The 20,545-nt window shown below is 36.9% G+C and overlaps 1 protein-coding gene across 1 annotated transcript; it reads right to left on the minus strand.

Annotated features, from left to right (window-relative positions):
* Window positions 1–8,324: 8,324 nt before the first annotated feature.
* LOC119543226 (olfactory receptor 10A7) lies at window positions 8,325–9,263 on the minus strand. The gene has a single exon (XM_037847968.1). It carries the CDS (start codon window positions 9,261–9,263, stop codon window positions 8,325–8,327), a length of 939 nt encoding a protein of 312 aa, XP_037703896.1.
* Between the last annotated feature and the right edge of the window lie 11,282 nt (window positions 9,264–20,545).

A 20,545-nucleotide genomic window follows, 5' to 3' on the forward strand; every position in this document is an offset into this window, starting at 1 on the left:
ACTCCATGTGATGTGGAGGGCAAACAGCAAAGCTTGTGTCATGAGGCAATTTTTCACTGAGTGGATAAATGAAGTGTTTGGTCCCTCAGTGAAAAAATACTTGCTAGAGAAAGATTTGCCTCTGAAAGTTCTAGTACTTGTGGAAATGCACCTGCCATGCTCCAGGCTTGGAGGATGACTTATTGGAGGAATTCAGTTTCATCACTGTAAGGTTCCTGCCCCCCAACACCACTCCTCTCATCCAGCCCACGGACCAGCAGGTCATTTCAAACTTCAAAATGTTGTACAAAAAGGCACTTTTCCAGAGGTGCTTTGAGATCACCTCTGACACCCAGTTGACCCCCACAGAATTCTGAAAGGAGCATTTCAGTATGCTGCACTGCCTTAACCTTATTCATAAGGCCTGGAATGAAGCTCTTATAGGACAATGAAATTCCCATGGGAGAATTTGTGGCTGGAAGTGTGACTCAGAGAGACTTCAAAGGGTTTGAGGCTGACCCTAAGCCTGCAGGTACAGAGGATACAGTTGTGCAAGATATTGTATTTTGGGGTCAATCCATGGGTCTGGAGGTCAATGCTGCTGATGTTGAGGAGTCAGTGGAGGAACATCATGAAGAGCTGAGCACTGAGGAGCTGCAGGAGCTACAGAAGGAGCAGCAACAAGAGGTGGCTGAAGAGATCTCTTCAGGTAAGGAGGAGATAAGGGAGGATGTCCCCATTTCCTTGATAAAAGAAATGTGTGCAAAATGGGCAGGAGTTCAAAACTTTGTGGAGAGGTACCATTCGGACAAAGCTGTGACAAGCAGAGATGTGAATTTATTGAATGACCAATTTCACATTTTTGAGGAATTCTGAAAAGAAGATAGAAGCAGCCCTCATTGGATAAGTTTTTAGTGAAGGTGACAAGGAGTGTGTCACAGCCTGTGGTGCAAGTTGAAAAAAGGCAGAAAAGAGACAGAACACCTGACGTGCAAGTGCCCGATGTTCTATTGGAGGGGGACTCTCCTTCCAAGCAACACCCTGTGTAACCTCTGCTCCTCACCGCTCTCCTCCCACCATCCCATCAGGCCATGGACTCTTCTCAGTACGGGTGAAGTGAAGTTTTTATTTTATTTAATCTAAGTATGTATTAATTTTTAGGTTTATTTCTCATTTAAAGTAATGATATACAACCATATATTTTTACATATTGCCTGAAAAATTTGCATTGTCTTTGGTTTGGAAATGCATTAAATTTATTCCATTATTCCTTATGGGAAAAAAATTTGTTTGGTACTCCTTGTTTTTGGTACTTGCTGTACTTCCCAGTACCAATTAACAATGAGTGCTAAGATACCACTGTATATCTGGCCCTAATGGGAAATGAAAAAAGATCCTTTAAAATGGACAATGGCCTTTCAAAGTTTAAAGGCAAATTGATATCAGCTCTAGACTCCAGGTTCCCTGATCCCGTGAAATAATTTGGCTTGTCCATGAAAAGTAGGGCATGACCTTCAGAGTGTTTGTGTAGCCTTTTGGAAAAAAAATATACAACCAGTGGCTTATTTGTTAAAACAGCTTGACAGGGAAGCCAAAGGTTGGCCTTGTGCAAGGAAAGTGGCAGCCACTTAGGAACTCTTACAAGAAGCAAAATGTTTACTTTGAGCTCCACATCATATGCTTACTGTACTGGGACAAGAGGAGGGCAGTGTCTCACAATGGAGGAGCTAAGTCTCTATCAGGCAGTGTTACTGGACTATCCTGTGTGTCATCTTAATAAACTGTAAATGAGCTCAATCCTGCCACCTTTCTCCCAGAAACTAAAAGAGGGTCTGAATGGATTTGCCAAAATGTGATTGTGTTCATCTAAGTCTACTTAAACAGACCAGGCTTGAATTCAAGCAGACCTGTGCCACCAGCAGACCCAGACCTACAAACATTTACTATGGGAAAAATTCCATTAATCAAGGTAAACAGAAAGCAAGATATTCAGCAGCAAATACTGTCTCTCTGGCCAGGAGCATCAGTGCAAAGGGTGGGGCTGATTGCCCTCTTAAGAGCCCTCCAGCTGAGCACAGGCAGAGTCACCTGCCTACAGACTTAAGATATGCTTTTGCTGATCTTCATGCTCAGAGAACAATTTAAAAAGAGTGTGGTCAAATAACTGCAACCAACAAAGACATAAAATATATAGATCTAACTTTAAAATATTAGATACAGTTATACATCCGAAGAAATTAGCTGTCCATACATAAAGGACATCTATCCATAGATAATAAAAGGGACTTGACAGTGAAGAAGACTGGCAAATAGACTTATAGTAAAGTGAAAAGTCCCTGGAAACTTCTAGTATTTGTGAATATTTGTGGATACTTTTACTATATAGTGAAAATCTTTTCCCTTGTTAGACCAAAAAAAACCACAAAAAGTTGTAAAATGATTGCTTCAAGAAATGATTCCTAAATTTGGACTTCTACTTTCTATTTTAAGCAACAATAGACCAGCTTTCATAGCAAAGATTGTTAAAGATGTTTCAAGACTCTTCAGCATCAACCGATGCCTGTATTCTTCTTACATGCCATCATCTACAGGAAAAACAGAATGCATGAATCAGACTTTAAAAGACAGCCTCAACAACATCTGCTTAAGAACTCTTTTAAAACAGAATAAAGTTCTACCTGTTGCCTCCTGAGGATAACAATAGCACCTCAAAGTGGGTTAAGTTTGAGCCTCTATAAAATAACATTTAGAAGGCTATTTCTAAATGTTGCATATGCAGGTAACATGAATCCCAGTTTAGATTAGCAACAATTCAATACATAAAATCTTTAAGTGCTACTTTACCTGAAATTAGTAATTATGCCTCTAATGCCTTAAATTCCCCACAGGTGTACCCCTTTCAACCATTAACTGCCTAGAGATTAAATCAGGCTCTCTACCTGAAAGGACCAGCATGTCCAGGTTCAACTGAATCCTAAATGACTTAGACTTTATTTACTGTTACTTATTACTCATTATTTTCTTTTCTTAAGTTGCAGGAAATAAAGCCCTGGAATTCATCATACCAGAGTCAAGATGTAGCTCTTCCAGGATGGAGACACACCTCCTGTTAGTTGGAAAGCCACAGTGACAGTATATCCTCCTGATAATCCAGAACAGAAGTATACTTGTAAACCTCTGAACAGCCTAAAATATTTGTTTTAAAAAATCTTCCTGGTCAAATAGTGATGATGTTCCTTGTTATCTATTTCCCATAACCTTAAAGGTGCCCTTTAGTAGCAACCTGCCAATGTAATCTTTCCTAGCAAGAGGCCTATTCATATGCTGCTTCTATGAACCATTTAACTGAAGGATTTGTGTCAAAATGCCTATCTCTAGTGTCCCAACTTTGCCATGGTGGATATCCCCCTTACAAGGGACAGCCTAAATAGTTCTCAAGTCATTAATAATCAAAATGCAAGAAAAATAAAACATATTAAACACCAATAATATCACCAGAAACAGTCTTTTCAATGGCTAGTAAATTTAACCCAGCCAGGACATAATTTTCTTTTCTCTGCCGTTATTACTAGTGAAATAGTGCTGTTATTCCTATCAGTTAAATTTAAAAAGGGAAAAAAACTTCACTGAAAAAATGAAATTTGAACATGTTCAATTCTAGGATAAAATAGTATAGCTTACCCAAGATATAAGAAGCTGAGCCAGAAGGCTTCACTTTGCTGGGAACAAAACAAACATTCCCTCTACACATCCCTTCCTTGATATGCAAAATTGTACAGTTACCTTCTAAAAACTGTAAACAAATGAAAACTTTATTAGCTAATGATTGGTATAGAACCATCTGAAATCTGAGACCTGAAATATATTGTCATCCCTAACAGAACCCAATAAATCTAATAACCATGTAGCTGCAATATTTGTCCCATTTATAAAGAGTTTGAAATGTAATTGCCGAAATAAATGCATTAAATGGCAGCTATCATAGTATAACTCTAGTAAATGCAGAAATGACAGTAATGTGCAAAGTGGTATTACAAACTAAAATGGCCTTAATTATCCCCATCAAGGGTGAGCATGTGCTTTAGTCAAAATAAATGTACCTAAATTCCTAATGAATCTGGAAATATCTCTTTTCTCCTAGGTCACCTAAATAACGAAGTTCAAGCTAAGATTTCCAGTTAATAATTTAATTTCTACTCAGTCAGCTCTCTTCAGAAATAAGGTCATGACTACAGACTCTTCCTCCAACCACACTTGTAATCTTCCTGATCATTATATCTATTCTCATTCCAGTCAAATGCTTTTTGTTGCTATGTACTAGAATTATAACTCAAACATGTATGAAACCCTTTTCATCCTCCAGAACTCCTGCCACAAGTGATCCATTCTCCCCTAAAGGAAATCAACCACATTTACAAGTTATGTATCAGAAATTTGACCAGACAACCCCTTAACTCCATCACCCACTTTCCAGCAGAAAGTAGCCAGAATGAACGGCAGCCCAATTCCCAAGATTGGAAATAGAGACAGTTTGAAAGGGGACCTTGTAACAGTAACTTTTTAAATATAATCTTGAAACAGTAAGAAAGCTGGAAATTGTAAAGTAGCCTTAGAATGCAACCTTCAAAGCTGGTAGCAGGCTATAATGAAACCTCTTAGTCTCACAAAGGAGCAATATGTAAATGTAAAAGCTGCATCCAGAACTGTATAAACTTTAATCTGTTGCCCCAAACACCGCGGATATGAACAAGCCTTTCATCTATCTCCACAGACTTGATGGCATCTTTCCCAGGTGTCACAGGTTATAATCCTGAAGGAAGTAGGACAAACCACAGAAAGTCTCCAGACCTCTGTTACCTGATAGCTAAAGATGATTATATCTTTTTGAGTCTGATGGGTATAAATGCCAATTGAAAAATCACTTCTTGGGTGCTGATTGGGGAAATCTTCCCCTGTCCTCCTGCTGGCATAAATAAACCCTCTTTTCATCCTCAGCCGGGTTCAGTTTGAATTTAATTGGTTGTGTCAAGCAACAAACCCTCATTTGGGAATTGTCCCACCTATAAGGTCATTCTTTGAAACTCATTTTGAAGGATATTTAAAGAAAACTCTTCTAGAATTGCTTGTAAATAACAATATGGTGGCATAGGTTTGGAAGTGGCTGATGGAATGTTATCCTTAGGAAGGGCACTATGCAAAATATTTTTTCACTACAACCAAAAATTGAGTCATATCACCATAAAAAATGATGAAAACATTTTCCCCAAAGAAAACTCTGGAATTACTGTTGGTGACGAAAATGTCGTGTAGCCTTCATTTGGGAGAATAAATAAGCAAATCAACCCTTTTCATTATCTCTCTGGATATAATAATCCCACTATCAATTAGTTCCTGGAACTATAAAATAAAACTCTACCATGTAATATGAGGCCACAAAGTATTTGTGTGTGTTTTTTTTTTTTTTTGGAGGCTTCATAAATACTTTGTAGCCTGTAACTTCCATCAATTTTAATAAAACTGTTTGAACCACAATAATTATGTTATCAACTTCCTGTAGGAAGCCATAAAGTATAAATCATGCAGAATGTCCAATCAGTGCATGACTTATGAATGTTCTTTTGCAAGCAACTTACAGGAAGAAATTAATTTTATATTCCAATGAGTGCATCATGTTTGCAAACATAATATATATCTTAGTATATGTGATGTATTCTATATTTTCTATGCTATTCTGAGAACAATATCAAACACTCATTGGGTGTCAGTGACTCTTGTGAGGTCTTTTCATATATTAACTTTTCTATTCTCTTCTAGTTTATTCTAGTCTATTCTATTCTAGTCTAGTCTAGTCTATTTCATTTCATTCCATTCCATTTTACTTGTATTTTACTCTGCCAGTTCATTAAACAGATACACATTACTAAATTGATTTTACAACCTGTCAATATACTCAGGAGGAACAAATGGCAAGTAAAAAATATAGCAATAGAGCCTTACCAGCTGGTCAATGAACTTACTAGCATTCATTCAAAAATATATGGGTTAGGCTTAAAAATATAAAGGCTGTTGAAGGAGAGAGAGAGATAAAGAAAACCAAATATTCCCTAACCAGAATTCCTGTTACACTCAAGGGATTCATTACACAGAAAATACAATTAAACTAAAATTGTTACTGCAAGTTGCAAATTTGGGGGTGTTTTACATTTTCCTAAAAACTAACAAAGAGTGATGGAGAGCAGGCATTTCTTCAAAAACAAGCTATAGATTTAAAAGAAGTGTTGCCTAATGAAGACTAAGAGGAATAATTATATACAGATGGCATATTCAAAGAAACATATGCCTAAGCTACTTTAAATTAAGAGATTTTACAAAATTTACTTTATCTCAGTCTCATTTTTTGTTGTTGATTTTACAATGGCCAAATTCCCATATAAGGCATAATTTCATTGTGATGAAAGTATGAATAGATAGTTTAAGACACAAACATATTGGATTCCAAATTCAGAAAGGTATGGATTCAAATATGGCTACCTCTCCATAGCCCTTTGACTTATCAAATTATTTCAATGGTCTGACTCTAAGAAATCTCTTTTGTAAAATTAAGATATAGTAGAATATAGATCTTGGGTTGTTGCAAGGTGTGCTGGTTTGAATCTATGATGCTCCCCACAAAAGCCATGTTCTATAATGCAATCTTGTGGGGGCAGAATTATCAGTCTTTTGATTAGGGTGAGACATTTGATTAGGTTGTTTCCATGGAGATATGACCCACCCAACTGTAGGTAACACCTTATGGTTAGATTATTTCCATGGAGTTGTAACTCCACCTATTCAGTGATTAGTTCACTGAAGTCATAAGAGAGCTGAGAGCCCACACAGACCTAGATTCTTGGAGATGCTAGGAGAAGCTAACAGAGGGATGATTCGAGATGCTAAGCTAAGAGATGAAGCCCAGAGTTGTCCCTAGAGAAGTCAAGAAAGGACCCCCTGATGCTTAGAGAGAAACACCCTGGGACAACAAGCATGGATGCACAGGAACTGAGAGATAGTGAATCTAAGAGAAACAGAAGACCAGAGATATTTTGGGGAAAGCCATTTTGAAACCAGAACCCAGGAGCAAAGACCAGCAGACACCAGCCACATACCTTCCAAGCTGGTGGAGGGAGGTGTTCCAGATGCCTTCAACCATTCTTCAGTGAAGATATCCTCTTGTTGATGCCTTGGTTTGGACATTTATAGCCTTAGAATTGTAAATTTGTAACCTAATAAACCCCCTTTAAAAAGCCAATCCACTACTGATATTTTGCATAAAGGCAGCTTTAGCAAACCAGAACACAAGGGTATGTGTTAACAACAGTGCCTCAGTAAATCATGCTGGCTATTTTTATAATTACTCTTTGTCTTTGCTATGGTGTCAAACACACCTTTGATATTTAATTTCTGAGAAGTAATAGACAAAAATACTAACATCTGATCAATGAGTTCCAGCATCATTTCAACAAAGTTATTACTAAGATAATTTCTTAAATAACTTCATTTGAGCTTGCAATCCATAAAAAGAATTTACCACAAGAATTCTTGGCAGTTACCTTTGGATACATTTTTTAAATCACTTAAAACACATTGCATGATTCATCTTTGTAACATTTATTAGTTGTAGAATTTATGGTGGTTGGTGGTTGACGATGGATATTTTCATTTACCTTTAATAACTGTAACCTTCTCCATCCTGCTCTGTGCCCCAGAAGGATAGCCTTTTTGCACTATGTGAACAGGCATTCTTACCCTCTGCCTCAGACTTGGCTTGGCCATACACAGTCAATTTCAAAGTATCAGAGAAGTCAAAGGTTGGGGTGATTAACTTCCTCTACAAAAGGAAAGAGTTCATGTTGATTGGCCTTTTCTTACAACTATACCATTCACCAGTACTCATTCCCCTTGTCCCTTCAGGCAAAGAAGATGGAATTTCTGTTTGAGAGCTGTGTGGCAATTCCTTATACCTGCCCACAATTTGTAAAATAGCTCCCTCATAAAATTTCTCCTAAATATCCCAGTTTGAGTTTACCATCTGTTTTTTTTTTTCAATTTTAAACAACTATCGTAACACAAAACATCCCAGAGCTCTTATCAGCTGCTAATTATTCATCCCTAGTATTAGTGTAGTGCTGGAAATGTATTCCTATTCTTGATAAGGCCATGCCTTATGGTCACTGAGATTCATCCCTCACAGTAAGTGACACCGGCAGGATTAGAACAAATCTTCCACTCCTTCATCCCAGACTTTTATTAGTGTGTTTACCTGCTCCTTTGTTTACAAACACTCTACATTGGACACAAAACACATCTCACTTCTGTAAGACTTTTCGACTGATTGCCCTCTTCACTGCCCCTTTCACTTCGTTGTTCCTCAGGCTGTAGATGAAGGGGTTTAACATAGGGGTGATGACAGTGTAGGACAATGAAATTAGTTTCTTGCTTTCAGATGACTGGTTGGATTTGGGACGTAGGTAGGTCAGGCTGGCAGTTCCATAGAAGAGGGACACCACGATGAGGTGAGATGAACAGGTAGAAAATGCCTTCTGGCGACCAGTAGCAGAGGGCATCCTCAGGATAGTGGTGATAATGTGAGTGTAGGAGACCAAAATGAGGGAAAAGGGAAACATGATAAACAGTAGTGTGGAGGCAAGTGCTTGCATTTCATACATGGTGGTGTCTTGAGTGACTAGTTTCAACACCGGGGGACCATCACAAAAGAAGTGATCTATGGCATTTGGTCCACAGAAAGGAAGGGCCATCATCCATGCTGTCTGCAGCATAGAGACAGGGACACCAGACATCCAGGAGCCTATGACCATCCATGAGCACAGAGTCCTCTTCATTATGATTGGATAATGGAGAGGGTTACAGATAGCTACAAAGCGATCATAAGCCATCAGAGAGAGAAGGAAACATTCAGAACTGCCAAAGAAGAAGAAGAAGTACATCTGGGTACCACAACCCACAAAAGAGATAACTTTCTTTGGAGAAAGTAGATCTACCAGCATCTTCGGCACCATGACCAAGGTGAAACAGACTTCAAGAAGTGATAGATTTCGGAGAAAGAAGTACATGGGTGTTTGAAGAGCTGGATCCACACTGGTAACTGTGACAATAAGAAAGTTACCCAGCAAAGTGACTATATAGACAGCCAGGATCAACACAAAGAAGGGAACTTGCATTTCAGGGTTGTTTGAGAAACCAAGAAGAATAAATTCAGTGACTCTGGTCTGATTTTCACAAGTCATATCCTAGACCAGTTTCTCTCTAAGAATCAAAATTAATATGTGCCTCAAAAAGTACTTTGCATATAGATATAATTTCAAAACTACAGTAAAATCCATAAAACACAGCTGTTTTCAGTTATTTTTTCTCACCATTCTGTTTCTCTGAAGCAGAAAGCATATTTACAATAAGAGAAAGTCAAGGAAAAGGAAATATTTTGCATGAAAACTACTAATTGCTGTCACCTGGGTGCAGTTTTTCTCTTATCAGTGGTCAGTCTGCAGTTCATGTTTTTCATCAGCAGCATGCTTTTTTGCAGAATTAATAGAAAGAGTTTATACAGAAAATAATTAAAATAATTGAAATAAAATTTAGTATTTTTTAAGGAATTCAGGATACAATAAAAATGAATAATGGACTTTCTAATCTTTGATTATATAAATCACATACTCTTACTGAATGAAGTACAATTCCTACCATTCCATCTGCTATATACATACATATACATGTATACACAAGTATGTAACATATATATATGTAAAAATTGTAGTAAAATATAACATATGCTTATGATTTGGGTGCTTTTCTGTCATCTCCATGGAATTGCTGATTTGTGTGAAATTCAATATTGTCTCTTGACCTATGATTCAGCTCCACTGGGCTCCCATTTCTTTTATGCACATGGGTAGTCATATGGTCTGAATTCAGGTTTAAAAAAAGTCTTCTGAAAAAAATATGACTTACAATAGGGAAGTCATCATCCTAACACTTGTCTCATTCCTGTATATCTGAAATAATTCTGTTTCCTACTGTCCATCTTCTCCAAAACTATGTGGTCAGAAGTGGGAGCTGGTAACTTAACCATTGTATTTCCTCTTAAGTCCAGTCATAAAAGTGATAATTCCACTATTATATATTAATTCAAACACCGTCTCTTATTTAGAGTAAAATGTTTTGAACAACAATAGAATTACAGGCAATTTTATTTTTCTACAGGTCATACTTAGCCCATCAAACATTAGCAATTATACAATTGCATGTTGGAGAAACAACTATTCATAGTGCTATGTTGGAGCTGAGCATATATAAGCAATGTTTTACTTTTCAAATATTGTAGTTAGGTAAATATTGGATCCCAATTATTTTAAAATGCATTTTTCAAATTAGCTTATCAAAAGGGTATCTACTTTTTTACAGTCAAAAAATATATACAATGCATTTCCCCCTCTGAAAATCAGGAGCTGAAAATTCATAGCCCCTAGATCCATTTTGAAACAAGTGGCCCATTTGTAGGATTCTATGTTTTGTACTCTACCCTAAGATATGTATTCTGGTAACATCTCACCTATCTATTTTGCTAACTATAAGTTATCAAACAAACATCCTCGACAGCATAAAGAAAGGAACCCTGATGATACCAGGCTGTAGTGGCCCTACAAGTCCCAGAATCATAGGTAACAGGCATGACAGGGAATGTGACCACAACCCTCTTAGCACTCTTGCATTACCTGCATCATAACCACTCTCATTATCAATAGTGGTAACTACAGCATCGATATTCCATGTATATTTAGCAGGACTTACAAAATGCTCCATATGCATTATCACAGCAGCATTTTGCAACAATTATAAACTTGTGGGTCTAAAAATATCACATCATCTGTCTTAAAAGAAAAAAAAATCTGCATGAGTTTACCTTACTGTAGACTAACAATTATTCAGTATCACTAAAATATTTCATCCATGACTGCATATCAGAATTCTGATGTTGACAGTGGCAGAAAGCAATGCCAGCCTGAATGGATGGTCCTTCAGTGATCAGAGGATGGTGTACCATACCTGTCTCCAATGTGAAATATGAATAAGTCTCTCCAAGAAAATTGTCTTGATGTTTTGATAAATAGTATTGCAGGTTTTCTACTTTGCCTGGGCATGTTTAAATTTAATAAAAGTTTGGAGAACTAGATGTTTCAAATGTACCTTCAAATATCTACCTCAGTCTGTCTATATTCTAAAAAAATCTATCAGCTATGTTACAGATACTCTGTAAACAAGGAGACTCATCAGCAGTGATGCTGCAATCAGCATCATAGTTGTACACAAATGTCTTAAAAAAACAGTTGCAAACTGTGACTGAGTGAGTGCCTTGATTTCAGCATTATTCTAGAGAATGTGCTATTTTACTTGGCATGAAATTTTGACAGCGTGATGACATTAAGTCCATTAACTTAGTTAGCAATGTCCTAATGAGGCCAAAGAGTTTTGTTGTTTCCCATTAAGCAGATGGTCTTCCACCTTTTTTCAGGTAACAGTCTTTACCTCTCATTCTAGCCTTCTCTATCACAAATAAATGTTATCTCATAAGAATGCTTGTGTAAATACATCACCAGTATTTGGAAAACAATCCCAGAGCTGAGGTCATCTTAAGTTAGTCTAAATGGAGAAATGCTTCTAACAACCTTGAATATAAGTGATTAAAAATTGAAGAGCAAATCACCCTGGTCTCTGAATAGAAAATGCTTTGTGTTGTTATAACACATAACATTTCTTAAATATACAAATACTACAAATACTGTTTTCTTAATATACTCTTCTTTAGCATTTTTGGATTTCAGACAGAACAGAGACTCTTTTATTTTCTGTTTACTTTCATTTTAATAATGCATAATGATATGCAGTTTTCAGAATTAAACAAGTTTCCATTATTTACTTCTACTTTTTCTAAACATGTTTTTGTTGTTTACAGATAGCATCATTATTTAAGCAGAAATGGGATAAAATGAGGTGCTTAAAAATTGAGGAAAAAAATAAATTATAAATAAATACCTTACCAAATAAAACACCATATCATATATCTTCTTTAATTAAAGGTGTAATGGTTAAAAAGAGATATGCAATCTTTTCTGATAATTATTAACTGATCTTGAAATCTGTCAGTTATCTTACATGTTCAGAGGAAAGCAAATATCTTAGGGAGACTACCCTGTTAGCACTGGCTCTGGAAGTTTATTACATTTTAGTAATAGTATTTTAAAATGTGACTAGCCTTGGGGAAATGATCCCTGGGACATTAGAAGATACTAGTGGTAATTAAATAACTGTTTTTATCTCATAGGGATAATAAAGAACTTTCATGGAATTGTCTATATTTTCTGTAAGTCGTAATGACTGAAATTCAATATATATTTCTCAATATTAGATATATGGGAGGCAAGATTCTTCGGTCCACTGCTCATGTCCCTTGGGATTATAAATTTCATATATCAAGAATATGTCAGGGACATAGATTTTAATTTGCCCTGTAAGACTTTTGTAATTGCTGTGGGGTAGATTTTGGTCCAAATATTGCAAGAGAAATTTGTGCCATGGCCTTTGTACCTTACAGGACTTTTTAATTTCATTTTTGAAAATCAGCACTGGGAGAAAACAAGAATTTTCCTAATAATAACCATTTCTGAATGCTCAAATGCATTGACTCAAATTGATAATTGGCATATATTATATTATTGATTATAACTAAAAATAGTTTAGCTATTGGTTCAATTAACTATGAGAACATTGAAAATAATTCCTGGAAGATACGATAATAATATCTTATTAATGTATAAGGTAGTTAATATCATAAAGAAATAGACAATTTTCTCTTTTTTTAATCCCTAGAATTTTTGAGACTATAGAAATAATATTATGGGTCAATAAAACTACAGAAATCACTGTGTTATATTACAACTATATTTGCTGCAGAAAAAACTCAAATAAATAAAAATAAATTTAAAACAGCTATAAATGAGCATAGAGGAAATGATTCCAAAGAGTTCTAATGAAACCTTAGGGGTTCAAGAAGACTTGAGAAGCCCCCAGGAGTTTAAGGTTAACCCATCCATCAGTAGAAGCAAAGAGAAAAGTTCAACACTGCCTAAATTTTACTTTAGGGGAAAAAAAAAGAGACACTTCCTACATTTGTGGGAATTTCAAGGAAAATTCCTTAACACCTATTTTTCTAGTAAACCAAATAACATAGTTAAAAGGTTAAAATCTTATGATTTGTTTTTAATCCTAGAATGGGTATATCTATCTTTCAAAAAAGTATAAATAAATCTCTAACATCTCCAAGAAAATAATTACATAAATTATTACAATGATCATAATTAGTTCCTGTACTAAATAAATAGCCATAGTGAAGAAAATGTATGTAAAAGTAGGTAAGAAAAATGAAGTGAAAATATTGTGAATTGTTGAATCAGGTATCAGTTGTTCTTTTTTATTTTGTTCTGCTTTTTGAAAAAATAAAATAAAATGAAAGATTTATGAGATCTCAACAAGTGAGGCTTTATAAATCTCCTTATCTGAAGCTGAATTAAAATGTCAACAACCAGGTCTACATTCTCTGTTCTAAATGAGTATAAACCCCTAAAATAATCAGGTAAAATATAGCTTACTATGCAGATGTCCTATTGCCATTCCAGAGAAGTCCAACTGTTTATTGAAAAATTCCTAAATCAGACTGCAAAATTCACCTACTGACTGTTTTGACAAATACCACACAATATGCTGGCTTAAACAATGGGAAATTATTGGCTCATGTTTTGATGCTAGGAAAAGTCCAAAATCAAGGTGTCCACAAGGTAAGCATCTCTCTAAAGTGTAGCATTCTGGTATTGGCTGCAGGTGATGAATGGGATCCCTTGGTTTTCTCATCAGATAAAGATGTTCTCTCCTTTCTCTTCCACATTCCTTTTGACATCTGAATTCTTCCTGTGACCTCCTCTCAGCATGCCATAATTCTTTCTGCTTATAAGGGGTTCCAGTAATCCAGATTGAGAACCAACCTCATTCATTTGGGCCACACCTCAACTAACAATAACATCTTCAAGAGATCCTATTTACCATAGGTTCACACCCACAGGAATGTGGATTAAAATAAAGAATATGTCTGAATTTGAGATGTATAATTCAATCTACCACACTGACTATATATTGCTGCCATCTTGTGGGCAGTTCATCTGAATTATTTCAGCTGAAAATTGTTCATGCTGTTATATGTTGTATTTGTCTGGGGGAAAAATCAGTAATTCTTTTCCTCTAAATATTTTTGTTCATCTACTAAGTGGAAGGCACTGTGCTAAGTAATAGGTTATAAGTGTAAAACAGATACAGATCTCTATCTCAAAAATATTGCCTTGTTTATAAAACTCACTGGACATATTCATTTTGTGGAAATAAAGAAAGATGAAATGTCAGTAACAGAGGCTGTTCAGTAACTCATGAGAAAACTAAAAATGTACATTGGTCTAAGGTTTGGTCCATAGAGTTCAGGTTCAGAGTTTAAATGTGTGAATTAATACAGATGATGATGTTAGAAAAAGACAGACAGAAATTCAATTAATCCAAACATGATGTATAACTAAAAATACTATACATGGGGGGCAGGGAAAGATGGTGGAGTGGTGAGGTGTGGAATTTAGTCTCTCCTCTAGGGCATGGATAATTACCCAGAAACTCTATGAAATAGTGTTTTCAGGGTCTCTAGTGACCGGTTAAACATCATACACAAGTTTGGAACCAAAGGAAAAGCTGTGATCCCAGTGAACTTTTTAAGTTTCCCTGACCAAGGCTTGGGTGCCCCTCCCCTCCCAGACCCCATGGACAGTCTTGCAGCTGGCTCCCTGAGAGGAGAAAAAAAAAAAAAAAAGTCTGCTGAGGGCAAGAAGGGGGTCTCAACCCAGTCTAAACTGCAGAATTAACTAACACCTTAATTAATTAATTTTTGGAGTTGAGGGTGCTAAAGAAGGGCTGGGCTCCAAGAAGGGGGACACATAAAAGTGGGCACCCATTCACTGGCTCAAAAATAGCTTTTTTTTCCTCCTAAACTTTGTCCCTGGTTTCTCACTGACTCCTTATCTTTCTGCACTTCAATAGCCCCCCACCCCCACCCTGGCAGGGGCAGAATTGAGGCTGTTGGAGAGTAATTAGCAGACAATAGCCCAAAGTGCATCTTTAAATACTCTATTCTGACACTGGCAAAACTTTCAGGCTGGGGAAAGCCTTTTAAAAGGGACTTCTATAATTTTTTCTTTGTCTTTTTTTCTTTTTTATTCCTTTTCTTTTTATTTTTAATTTGAAAGTAACATGTGTGGTTATTTTCTATCAGACAGCTCAGGTTGAAGGTCTAGGCAGGTCTTGGGAGGGAGATAGAGTACCTAAAACTCCTCTGAATTTCAGATTCACTTCTGAAGAAGGTCTTCACCCCAGTCTTTAATTGGCAACACAGGCTGACCAAGGAATTAAGCTGAAGTTGCCCCAAAGAAGAGAAGGGAGAAGGGAATATTGCCCCTAGGAGACAGCTGGGGTTCCTAGGATTGGGAGAGTGGAGGGAGGTCCAGCTCAACTGGCAGCCCTCCTACTGGGAATTTAGACTCGAGGGGCTGGAGTTCAGATTCCAGCTTCAGTCAGACATGCCCCAGGCAGGCTCAGAGTCTGCAGAGATGTAAAGGAATTCTACCTCCTTAGAGGGGTTGGGGAACTGCAGGCTGGCAAGTGCCACCTGTTGGACAGGATAGGAAAAGCACCAAGTCTAGAGGCCTCACAGGAGGGACTCATTCTCAGGGAAACTCCATATCCTCCTCATGAGACCTGGGCCTCTCTAGATGGGGAAAAACTGACTGGGATCAACCGTATCTGAGGAGACCATCTCCAAAAAGGCTACATAGAGGAAGGGCAAGAAACCAAAAAAACAAGAGGTGAAAAACTACAATAAACTAAATAGACCCCTAAGTTAGAGGCCTGGAATACACTGAACTAAACACCAAAGGTTAGAGAACAAAGCCAACAAACAAGAAAACCCTAGGTAAAAGAGTGAAAATAAGCTCCAGAATAAACTAATGAAGAAAGTCAAATGCATAGACAGCTCGATATAATGATCCATACTAGGAAACATGAAAATATGGACCAGCCAAAGGAAAAAACTAATAGTTCTACTGAGATACAGGAGTTGCGGCAACCAATGCTAAACCAATTCAATGAACTGAAGGAAGAACTAATTAAAGATGTTCAAACAAATCTCTTAAATCAATTCAAAAATCAGACCAATGAACTGAGGAAAGATATAGCAAAAGAGATGAAGGATATAAGGAAGACACTGCATGATCATAAAGAAGTCATAAACTCAAGAAAACAAATGGCAGAACTTACAGGAATGAAGGTCAAAAACGAGGATATGAAAAAGACAATGGAGGGATAAAACAGTAGATTTGAACAGGTAGAAGAAAGGTTCAGTGAATTGGAAGACCAGACATTTGAATTTGTACACACAAAAGAACAGATAGTGAAAAGAATGGAATAATACAAGCAGAGTCTTAGGGAGCTGGGTGGCAACATGAAGCACACCATTATATGTGTTATGGGTTTTGCAGAGGGAGAAGAGTGGAGAAAAGGGGCAGAAAGAATAATAGAGGAAACAATCACTGAAAATTTCTCTACTCTTATGAAAGACAGAAAATTAGAGATTCAAGAACTACAGTGCACCCCAAACAGAACAGACCCCAATAGACCTACTACAAGACACTTACTGATCAGATTGTCCAATGTCAAAGACAAAGAGAGAATTCTGAAACAGCAACAGAAAAGCAATTATCATAAAAGGGAAGCTTGCTAAGACTATGTACAGATTTTTCCAGAGAAACTATGGAGGTAAGAAGCAGTGGTATGATACATTTAAGATACAGGAAAAGAAGAACTGCCACCCAAGAATTCTATATCCAGCACAACTGTCCTTCAAAAATGAAGGAGAGATTAAAATATTTTCAGTCAAACAGACACTGAGAGGGTTTGTGAATAGGAGACTGGTGATACAAGAAATACTGAAGGGAGTGTTACAGGCTGATAGGAAGACAGGAGAAAGAGGTTGGGAGAAGAGTGTAGAAATGAAGATTATCAGGAAGGGTAAAAAAAGAGGAAACAATAAGACATGACATACAAAATCCAAAAGATAAAATGGTGGAAGAAAGTACTGCCCTTACAGTAATAACACCTAATGTTTATGAATTAAACTCCCCAATAAAAAGACACAGACTGGCAGAATGGATTAAAAAACAGGACCCATCTATATGCTACCTAGAAGAAACTCACTTTAGACACAAGGACAAAAATAGGCTGAAAATGAAAGGTTGGAAAAAGATATTTCATGCAAACAGCAACCAGAAAAAAGTGGGGTAGCTATATTAATATCATACAAGATAGATTTTAAAAGTAAAACAGTTAAGAGACAAAGAACAATATTATGTATTAATAAAAGGATCACTTCATCAAGAAAACAAAACAATCATAAATATTTATGCACCAAGACAGAGTACCCCAAAATTCATGAGGCAAACACTAAGAACACTGAAAGGAGAGGTAGATACCTCTACAATAATAGTTGGAGACTTCAATACACCACTCTCATCAATGGATAGAATGTTTAGACAGAGGATCAACAAGGAAAAAGAGATGTTGAATTGTATGATAAATGAACAAGACTTGACAGGCATTTATAGAATACTATACCCCACAATAGCATGATACATGTTTTTCTCAAGTGCTCATGGAACATTCTCTAGGATAGACCACAAGTTGGGTCACAAAACAAGTCTCAAAAAATTTAAAAATATTGATATTATAAAAAACACTTTTGAGTTTAGGAGGGCATGGCAAGATGGCAGAGTGGTGAGGTGTGGGTTTTAGTTATTCCTCCAGAGCAGTTAGTAGAAAGCCAGAACTGCATGAACTGGACACCGCAGAGCAATGTGACTTTGAAAATACTTCATACAAAATACATGGAACAGCTGAGATCAGCAAAATCTTAATCAATATGCTCAAGAGCTGACTGTGCTGATAAATGTACAACTATATGAGAATATTATGAACAACTGATGATTCACTGTGGATAATTGTATGTTATGTGAATATATCTCTATAAAATTGTAGGAAAAATATAAATGGGGGTAAAAGTGCTGGAGAAAACATGGGGAGAGGGATGTACCTATTTACTGTTGATGAGGAGGCAGAATGGTGTAGCTTTTCTGGAGATCACTGCCCTGGTTCCACAAGAAGCTAAGTATGTGGAGACCATAAGGTCCTGCAACCTCACTATGGGGTACCTGGAAGATCTGAGAGCAGAGAAATGAATGGACATTTGCATATTGGTGTTTATGGAGGCAGTATTCATGATTTGCAGTGGGTGGAGGTGACCTAAGGGTACACTGACTGAGGAACAGAGTGGTGAACTGTGGTGTATGCAATACAATGGAATATTGAGCAACAACAAGGAGTGAAGTTGTGAGACATGCAAGGAGGTGAATGGATCCTGAAGACAGCATTTTGAGTGAAGTACGTCAGAAACCAAGGTAAACACTGTAATGCCTCACCAATATGGGCTAACTACAATGTGTAAACTCAGAATTGAATCATAGAGCACAGCCTAACAGGGAAATGATTATTGTAATGGTCCCTAGATTGTAAGCTCTTACAGCAGTCAAATCGATTCCTGAATTGTAACGGCTATCTCCAAACTCTAAGATGTTGATCCCTTGGTATATACCCTGATTGGTCTCTGGAACATTGGGTATCTGTGTGACACCTGAACTCAGAGCTAGAGCTTGGCAGATATGAATCTCAGCATTAACACCTACAGCAACTGTTAAAAAAAAAAAAAAAAAAAAAAGCTGAAAAAGGGCTCAGACTTCAATTAGAGATATGAATGAAGCAGATCTGGTTAAGACTAGGGCAAATCAGACAAAAGAATAAAGGTTGAAACTGACTGTGTGTTAAAAGTTCAACTTCCATGTGAGACCAAGGGCAGAGATGTTCATGTGGTGGAAGATCTACATTTTCTAAATGGTATAACTTCTAAAGTCAGTTTCTTCAAACACCAGAATTACATGGAACTTTGAATAGGATGTGAGATATGGTAAGTTTGCATAGATTAGAGTGAAATAGTGACACATCCCAAAGTAATTTGGGTGGAGAATAAAAATATATATGCATGGCCCCCTGAGCAGCTGGGGGAAAATGCTGAAGTGTTGGGATTCCTCACCTGGATTGTTGCTGATGGTCACATAAACATTGAGGACCGACAATTTGATGTTCCAAGACCTCTATCACGGGACTTGCTTGCCCTTATGAAGCTCATTACTGCAAAAGAGAGGCTAAACTTGCATATAATTGTGCCTAAGACTCTCCCCCCGAGTACTTCGTTGTTGCTCAGATTTGGCACTCTCTCTCTAACCAAGACACCTCGGCAGGTGAACTCACTGCCCACCCCCCTACATGGGAACTGACTCCCAGGGGTATAAATCTCCCTGGCAATGCAGGATATGACTCCCGGGGATGAATCTGGACCCAGCATTGTGGATTGAGAACATCTTGACCAAAAGGGGGATGCAAAAGGAAAGAAAGTAAAGTTTCTGTGGCTGAGAGATTTCACATGCAGTTGAGAGGTCACTCTGGTGGACATTCTTATGCACTATATAGATAACACTTTTAGGTTTTAATATATTGGAATAGCTAGCAGTAAATATGTGAAACTATCAAACTCCAACCCAGTAGCCTGGCCTCTTGAAGACTATTGTATAACAACGTAGCTCACAAGGGGTGACAGTGTGATTCTGAAAACCTTGTGGATTGCACTCCCTTTATCCAGTGTATGGATAGATGAGTAGAAAAATGGCGACAAAAAACTAAATGAAAAATAGGGTGGGATGGGGGGATGATTTGGGTGTTCTTTTTTTACTTTTATTTTCTATTCTTATTCTGATTCTTTCTGGTGTAAGGAAAATCCCTACCACAGTGAATTTCCCATATTGATCAGGCAGTAGAAAGAAAATTTGTTCCCCCTGAATGAATGGGAATCATGGAGATTGAACAAGATTTTCATTTCTTGAGGACAGTGACAAAAATCATCCTTTTTTTATTTTTGATTAATTATTTTCTTTAAATCCATTGGAAATTTGGGGTTTCCCTTATCAAGCCTATTTATTTATGCTGAATTATTTGAATCATAGAAAATGAATAAACTGAATGTTAGGTATGAGATTATGGAGGCTACTATATTCTGTACTATGACTGCCAATAATACAAAAACCTGAAAGCATACATTTGCCATTTGAGAAACTCAAAGATTTAATGGCAAGCAAACACTAAAGCAAAATTGAAACAAAAATAATTTCAGTTGTATCATGGGAACCAATAAGAGACTATCCATTTAAGACTTGAAAACTTAAGCAATATAATTGACTGCAATATTTTTTCTGTAAAAATGTATTCAAGA

This window comes from Choloepus didactylus, chromosome 8 (assembly GCF_015220235.1).
Source record: "Choloepus didactylus isolate mChoDid1 chromosome 8, mChoDid1.pri, whole genome shotgun sequence".
NCBI lineage: Eukaryota > Metazoa > Chordata > Mammalia > Pilosa > Megalonychidae > Choloepus > Choloepus didactylus.

Bases quoted from the DNA above. Each gene is read 5' to 3' on its own strand.
- LOC119543226 (XM_037847968.1), bottom strand. From the start codon at position 9,263: ATGACTTGTGAAAATCAGACCAGAGTCACTGAATTTATTCTTCTTGGT.